The sequence below is a fragment of the Glandiceps talaboti genome, chromosome 1 (genome assembly GCF_964340395.1).
Source record: "Glandiceps talaboti chromosome 1, keGlaTala1.1, whole genome shotgun sequence".
NCBI lineage: Eukaryota > Metazoa > Hemichordata > Enteropneusta > Spengelidae > Glandiceps > Glandiceps talaboti.
This window is the reverse complement of record NC_135549.1, coordinates 20,053,568-20,062,349: the sequence shown is the minus strand read 5'-3', so window position 1 is coordinate 20,062,349 and position 8,782 is coordinate 20,053,568. Positions and strand designations below refer to the sequence as shown.

At 36.0% G+C, this 8,782-nt stretch overlaps 2 protein-coding genes across 2 annotated transcripts; one reads left to right on the top strand and one right to left on the bottom strand.

Moving 5' to 3' along the window:
* Nucleotides 1-2,023: 2,023 nt before the first annotated feature.
* Nucleotides 2,024-3,007, top strand: LOC144434156 (thyrotropin-releasing hormone receptor-like). Its single transcript, XM_078122614.1, has one exon. The coding sequence runs from the start codon at nucleotides 2,024-2,026 to the stop codon at nucleotides 3,005-3,007; it is 984 nt and encodes a 327-aa protein (XP_077978740.1).
* Nucleotides 3,008-7,258: 4,251 nt separating this feature from the next.
* LOC144434146 (kappa-type opioid receptor-like) lies at nucleotides 7,259-8,398 on the bottom strand. Its single transcript, XM_078122604.1, has one exon. The coding sequence runs from the start codon at nucleotides 8,396-8,398 to the stop codon at nucleotides 7,259-7,261; it is 1,140 nt and encodes a 379-aa protein (XP_077978730.1).
* Nucleotides 8,399-8,782: the final 384 nt, after the last annotated feature.

Genomic DNA, 8,782 nt, shown 5'->3' with positions numbered 1-8,782 from the left:
GAGGATAATCGATTGTTATTCACACTCAATGCTATTTCGAACTCAGTGTCAGTAAAAGATTCAATTAACCGATGAGTGGTCAAACACACATGTCATGTAGATAAGGACACTATACTACAAGGGTTTTAAACGTCAAACTTCACCTTCAGAATCGATGGCGAGACTAGATTATTCGATCCGAATTTCCTTTCAGGTACGTGTATGTGAAATGGAGAGTTCAAAACTGTTAAGTGATGTCATTGTAATCAATATTTCTGACATGTATCTAAATCATCATAGAGTGAGGAAAATTTGGAAAAAACTATTTTATTCAAAAATACTGGCTAAGAGTGCGTTTAAATGAAATTTGAAAAAGTTTTTTTTTTTTGTTATTTCTACCAAATCCAATATGGTCAGATTAAATCAGTGCCACAATTGTAGGCGACGCTACCGTGACTGATAACTTCAAGTCGTAAACAAATTCAAATATAGCGCCAGTTGTTGCCATACTAGTCTGTTATCGATCTTAGGCGACAGATCGCTTACATTTTTACTTGTACACATGATTGTAGTTGTCAACACTGATCACTCGATCGCAGGCACCATCAAAGAAAAGTTTTACTTGTAGTCCATGTGACATTATTTCGGTAACAGGATGATAATAATTTGGATTAACTTTTGATGTGATCCATAAACAAGTGTTCAGATAAATGTTACTGTAACTGTCAAACGTTGATCCCGTTGATCCTTGCTAACTACAAGTACGTGTGTTTTTGACATTTAGCTGTCGTATAAAAAAGTCGTATAAAAAAGAAAAAAATGATGTTTTTTTTGTTTTTTTTTACACAGTGAAACACTTTTTTCTAAATAATTCCTATCCACCTACGTAGCCTTCGTGTTTATTAGAATAAGGGCAACACGTGGCATTTACTTGAACCCGGAATCATTTATCAGGATGTGCACTTTGTAAAAGCAATTGATCAACATATAGTATATTTCGTGCTTTGTAAAGCCTTTCAGGGGTTGTGCAATGCCAATATCCTCCGTGTGTGTGTTCAATCGTACATCGTCATGTGGAATACTAATTGACTATATCGTCGGTAGTTCATCCGACTATCTCTAGTGCGTCGTGACGATCAGAGATAAAGAGTATGGTGTTGAATACGGTGTGCGTTTCTTTCTAATCGAACTTTCTCGAATCTGTTGACTGCATTACAAAGACCCAATCAACAATTATAGTTCACTTTTTGGCGAGATCAATAGTTCAATGTAGGATAAACAACCCCTAAATTCTTATATCCTCAGACCCCCACTCCATCCCCTTTCTAACTAAATCAATCAAAATTGAAAATTATTTCAAACCGCACAACTAATTTTATAGTTATTTTTTTGAGACTTTACTTTATTTTAGTGCAATGCATTTACCATAGCAAAAATTCTTCCATATCTCAATTTGACATTTTTTAAAGAAATATTTGTATTTAGAGTTACAAAAAACATCCATTAAAAGTAAAATCCATTTTGTAGGATAAGAACTCAAATGGCTCAACCCCCACCCCCACCCCAAAAGAAAAATAATTTTACTTTCTTTTTAAAATCCTACATTGAACTATTGATCTCACCCCTTGAGATATTCCCTCAGTGCGGAAATGTAGGTTTTTGGAAAAAAATACTTCTGGTCTGAATAAGACAGCCTTTATATTTACAGTACCAACGGATGAGTCAAGAGACAAGCATGGCTGTGTGTTGATTAGCGAATCTGTTGACTTTAAATGAATCTTAAATTGAACTATTGATCTCTCCCCTACTGTGCTAGCTACTTTGATTCTGTATCTTACACAATTGAATAAGCCGTCCATCCATATAGGTAAATGGCAAAAAAAAAAATTTGTTTGAATCGAAGGTATAAAGAAAATATGTGAAAGACTACTAAACATGTAATCTGCAGTACACAGTCTAACAATTTTTTTTTTAATTTGTGATTTTACCTGATAACATTTCTTGACTCTAATCAATATTGTATTTTCAGGCAATGGTATCTACGATGACGTCTGCAGTGACATCAATGATGACATTTGCAAGTAGTGAAAATATGTCCCTCTCCGGGGAAGAAGAACCCACGGCGAACGAAGTGGGCTGTGAAATCAAATACCAAAACGTCACTTTTGTATTCTATGCTGTAGCGTGTTCTATTTCCCTCGTTGGGAATGTGACATTTTTCGTTGTGGTGGTCAAAGTGAAGGCTATGAGAACGATTCCGAATTTCCTGTTTATCAACCTTTCAATGGCAGATACGCTGTTTATGACATATTCTATCATTAATTTAATCGCGAGGAAATTCGACATTAAACCTTTATTGAAGTTTCACATTGAAGGTGGACATTCCATCACCGATGTAGCTTTCTGTGTGTCGATGCTCACTGTGGCGCTAATAAGCCTCAGTCGGTATATTGCTATTTGTCACCCTTTCAAAGCACAGAAATTAAAACTACGAAGTTCGCAGAGGATTATCGTTTGCATCGCCGTATGTTGGATATATGGAATAGTGGTAGCAATTGGAGACATACTCATCTACCAAAGCAGCCTCCAGAGGTCGCTGTTTATAGTTTTACTGTTCCTGCTAGTTTTCTGCATCTTGATTTCTATCCTTACTGTTGTTGTCTCATATATATTCATCGCAAAGAAAATGTTGTCAAGCAGACCACGTCGATCGGTACTTCCCAGGCGCACCATGTGCTTTACTGAAGAAAACCAGGTTCTCTTTCTCTGTGTAATGATAACTGTTGTGTTTTTTATAAGTTTTTCGCCTCTGGCGGCGGTATACCTAATAGTTCCATTCTCCGTTATTCTTGGACACGTTGCGCAGAAGAATCTGACTTGCCTTGCTGTCGTAGCACGGAATATGGTGGTCTTACATTTCACTTTAAACCCTATTCTATACAACGTCGGCAGCAAAAATCATCGGACCGCCTTTCGCAAAGTTTGTCGGGATAGTATCGAATCTCTTGGTAAGCACTTTGAACTGTAATTTTGTTTAGCACTTTGCGAAATTTGTTTTTTGTAATTCACAAAACTTGTTTATAGTAATGGAAGCCATGCATGATGTAATCGTTCCTAGATGTACAAGTCCTGATACCAGTACATTTGTAAAGCTGTCTGAACACGTTTACATAAATTGGATATACATTCTACAAAGTTTATGTTTGTCTGCATAAATGTAAAAGTTGCCCAGTTTGTAACTGCGGTCACGTTCGCGACTGACGTCAGGGTCGCAAAATGGCCAATCTCGTACATTAACGCTAAACCATACTTAGAAGCACACCCAAGTCAGTACGGCGTGAGAGATGGAGGCAAGGCATACATAAATGTACTTTATAAACGACACTATTCAGTGGATATTTCCGAGTTTATTGAGAAGACATTATGTCATGGTGTAATGTTTCAAAGTCATTAAAGCTTCACCCATTCACAATTGCTAGACATGATTCAATATGTTTCAATAGTTACAATGAAATAAGTACATTGTAATAGTAAACCTAACAAAAATCAATGAAGTTACCTGGTGTGGTGTATGATCTACCTCAAGCATGAATTATAGACACAAGTCGTTCACTGCAGAAACCCGTTTTTTATTGTTTTTATTTGTATTTTTTTAAATAATTGACGGACAACGTAATTCAATGTGGACGTTATGGTGGTATAGACAGTGTTCATCCTATCCAAGACATCACTGTGTAAATAATTAATGTTACCATGGTGTTTCAGTCATGTGACGTAGTATATTCTACACTCACTCAGACAGCTTCAAATGCAAAAAAAACCTCGCGCATATAGTGGGGATGTAGAAGTAGTCAAGTCACTAGATGTTGATTATCAGTTAGAAAGTAAACAATTGAGGCCATTAAATTCACCAAGTCAATGCGTAATGTTTTCGACAGAAGCTTTGCTGTACGTGTATGTTATTGTTAGTCTAGAGTTGAAATCATTGTGTAAACACGATCATGTCCATGATTGAAACATCAAGCCAACATCATTTCAACTGTATTTAAAGTACATGTAATTCATACATTGAACCTGATTGTTAATATTTGCTTATACAATTCAATAAACGTTAAAATGCTATGTTTTCCGTAGTGTATATTTAGGTAGTTGTTGTTCTACTCCGGGTCTTAAAACAAAAGTGTTTACCGAGGGAGGGAAGACGAATCTTATTGCATACAACAAAGACTCTCCCACACACATCATCATGTCACTGGAAGGAGACCTGATTTATTATTCCATCTGAAGTCAAAATCCAAATCTAACATTTCACATGAAGACACAAGTATTTAAAACTTGTAGGAATCTCGGAGTCTAACAGTTTTTATGTAACTGAGCCTTCTTCATACTTCATCTAAGCGTATATTTGGAGAAATGAAGTAAGGTACGTTAGTCAAAAACGATCAATGTGAGCAATTATCAGTACAAGAAAAACCAGGACAGAAACGTCACAAGCGACCAAATACACACACACACATCAAACACACACACGTATATAAGCTCAGTATATGTAATATGCCTATACTGGAGTAAACAGTGTTCAATACATATGTAAGTAGAACGATATATATATATATATATATATATATATATATATATATATATATATATATATATATATATATAATGATATATAGTGGTCTCTTTATTTCGTAGTTCAAGGCCATCGGCCCAAATAACGAAACATTCAATATATACATAACAAAAACAGGAAAACATACATGCAGTCATAAGGACAATAATTACAGGATTATTCACTCTCATAAACTTCTTTGCGCAATATATATATATATATATATATATATATATATATATATATATATATATATATATATATATATATATATATATATATATATATATATATATATATATATATCTGAGTGTGTGTGTGTGTTTTTTCATGTATGTTTTCAATTTGCCTCACCTAGCCAATTTGTTCAGTTACTATTCACTGTATCACTTACTGCAAGGATGTATCGCTGAATGAGCAGTGTTTCACCATGCTTAAGGTACGCCCTCAAACGTCGAAATACATTTCTGTTGACGAATATCTCGTTATGTGGAAAGGAAGTTCACGAACAATATATAGGCCAATCAATCAATCAATCAATCAATCAAATGAATTTGTATATGCCAAAATTTAATACGACACTTATCGTAGGGTGCTGAACAGGAACAGTAGATCGTAGAAACAGTTAAAAAGCTCTTGCGAACAGATGCGTCTGGATATTCTTCTTGATATTTATTATATTACATAATCGATATGATATTCTGACTATTGGTATTGATGCAAATGTACACATATATGAATATTTAAATGTGTGTGTTGTTGGTCCCCACGTCTTACCTCCACCACATGGTCAGTCATGATAGATCTATAGCTTGCAATCTTCCTACCTATTTTCATAACCAAAACGGTCATGACAACATATCAACGATGTAAACATCACGAAAATAGACCCTTTACAGCTGAACTATTCTCAAGATACAAATTTCAATACTATAATGTGTAAGAACATATTCATATGGATTTTACGAGATTCTTGTCACTTGAAACGTCTGTCGATAATGTAAAGCAGAAATGGCGAAAATCGCGTGATATATGTCAGCAGATAAGTAGGGCAAAAAAGAACGTCTTCAAATCATTGATGCAATTTTTTTTTTAAATTTCAATTAAATGGACTATTTTCAGCAATCTACTATTAAAATAAAAATGACAGAGGATCACGATAATAGCTGAAAAAAGGGGAATCTAGATCTAACAACATTTTTCGTGGCGATATTTAAAAACATACGATAGATGTCGGCATCCGTTTTGGGTTCAATGACGCGTGAAACGACAAAGTGATGTTATCGGGTTGAAAACCTTTTGAAATTGCTTCGAAAAATCTTGATTACCTCGTTACCAACGTCAAGACCTATTCTTTTCGCTATGCACTGGAGAAATACTATTTTACTGGAAAGTGGGGCGCATGATGCAAAATACACACACTAAAATAGGCAGACGGAAGAGATCTTTTAGGGGAGTACATACTGTGCTTGAAATCTTCAAAACATCCAATCTTAAGTATAATATTCAACAACATTGTTCAAGCGAGTATTAACCCTTATTTATGAACATGATTTTGCAGCAATCTTCTCTCACTCTCTAGGGAGACCATATTCGTTTGCACACAACACATTCTATATTTGTAGAATCCAGGAAGAAAATAAGAACGTATGTATGCCCTCTATGTTCGGAATCGAAAAACAACGTCACTGCTAGTATGATGGAAACTTGTACACAGGCAACAATTATCGTTTTTCAAGGAAATCAAGGGTCAAACGGTTCAAGGTATGCTTCCAACTAGCATTTCCGTCTAAGGCGTCAAAACTTAACACAACTTTGTTATGTATAGCGGGATCTCACACAGTCTTCCAATAGTTTTCATCTCCAGCACAGGTTGATGATGGACGATAATGATTATTTAAAGAACAAGCCGTTCAACGTTCGTAATGTGTCAAGAATAAATTCTGCTGCAACCTCACAGACTTTATTTCTGTTTAATTAATCGATGGCATTGGTATTTCTTTTATTAATTGTTCTTTTTGATTGTTTACCAAGTTAGGTAAAATTCGGGCTCAAATACAACGTCCCTGGCACTAAAAGCAATAAAAGCATCATATATGACAACACAGATCTGAGACAGATATTTAAATGATTGAATAACGTGCTTGCATGTGTCTTATTTGTCCATGTACAGATGGTGTACATGTAAGATTACACCAAGTATGGATACCACCTAGCAAAGAGTAATACAAGCTAAATAATGGAACTACAAAAGCCAATATAAGTTACAATGTTAAACTGTAACCCGTCAAAGAATCACAAATTATCAGTCTTTAAATACTCAAAAGTTTGAATGATTTGTAAAATGATGGCATTGTACTGCCATCAAATGTTTCTGCTAAATGTGTATGGTTCAGATTCCAACCTCCTGTGAAACTGTGTACTATTCTGCGTCAATAGGGGAGTATTTGTCTGCTACGAAAACTTGTTTATTTTCAGAAAAGAAATATGAACGGGTGAGTGAATCTTTAACAATTATATTACATATATCCTCCTAGCAAAATATTTGAGTCGCCTCAAAATTAGTTGATTACGTTACTGTCAATATGGTCGTCGAATTTCCGCGACGTTGTAAACAGCTGATGAATTTATCATTTACTGTTCTTCCTGTACTGTTTGGGATCATGGTTATTTCATATTACTGTATGCGGACAATGTTGTCGTTCGTTCATTGTTGCGGTATACCCTGAATCGTTTCATTCGAAAGGAACGTACATTTAAGTCGTATTTGTCCGGTTTAATGCACATAAATGCTGAACGGAATGCGCGTCTTCTTATTTTGCTTCCAACGTTGTATAGTATAGGACTTATTGCCAGGTGAGCAAGTAAAAGGAGGGTCTGTGCTGTACGCATACATGCCATCGTCTCTTCCCCAACTGATGCATGTTTACATATTGCATTGTACGCCCCGATTGTTTGGTTTGCGGCCAGAGGAGTGAAACATACGAAGAACAGCAGGGTAATGGCAATGCACAACATAAGTACGTTCCGTTCTTCTCTCCTTTTCCGAATTTTTCTTTTATTGTTGTTTGCACGTTGACCAATATTTGCTCGCTTCATCAGGAAAAGTTCAACCACCATCGCATAGCATGAAACTACAATGATGATCGGAAAAACAGTGAAAGATGCAAATGTAATGAGCCAAGCAATTAGGGTTGACTGACTTGTCTGGTAGTAAAAGGCACAAAGAGAGAATGTACCCATGGCTAGGCCAACAATCCACGTTGAGATCATAAGTGTAATAACTCGCCTTCGACTCCGTATATTTAATGCATTGGCTTTCAGTGGATGACACACGGCGATATATCTTTCAATACTTATAAGTGTGATTGTCAACAATGCTGTAACTAGAAACAGTGGAGTAACGAAAATCCAAACCTTTGGAAATACCTTATAGATTGTCATTGATACGCTCTGCGGTAGATAACCATCCATCATAAGGCGAAATATTGCCAAATTAGAGATTTCTGCAACGATTACCATGGTGTAAGTGGCGGCAAGGTTAATGAAGTGGTAATTTGGGATGGTGTTCATTGCTCGAACTCGTGCTACGACGAACACAAATGAAACATTCCCAACAAGAGCGATTGTACTGAGAATGGTTCTGCAGTAGAAAAGGACGTTATAGTCTATCGAACAGTACTCGTTGGAGTAGTAGTAGTGATTCGAATTGTTTGACGCATTGGTACTAACTTGAAAGCTATCATTATCAGACGAGTACTGGTATCCACCTCCTGTTTTATCAGCAAAGTTGGCATTGAGATACATCTTGTATATATCTGTGAGGAAGCAATGAAGAGAGAATGGTAACAGTTTACATAAATCCACGTATTACACGGCACAAATACTTGTTGACGAAAACAGGCAAACATACACAATTTAAGATAAGCGAAAAGTACGTAAACTTCAATTCGGTTTCAGTTTAGACCTGCGAATGCTAAGACGACTGATCAGACGCGGAACTGACTGCTGTTCTGACGATCCCTCATTCGTTATAGTATAAGTCAATGACACTGTACGGAACGCTATAAACTATGTTCATTCACTATGCGCCATTCCTTTTGTTAAATAGTACAGGTGATTACTTGGGTTGCAGCGCCCGCTGGAGCACTATTTATATTAATAGCTTGCATGATTAATCTTTCACCGTGA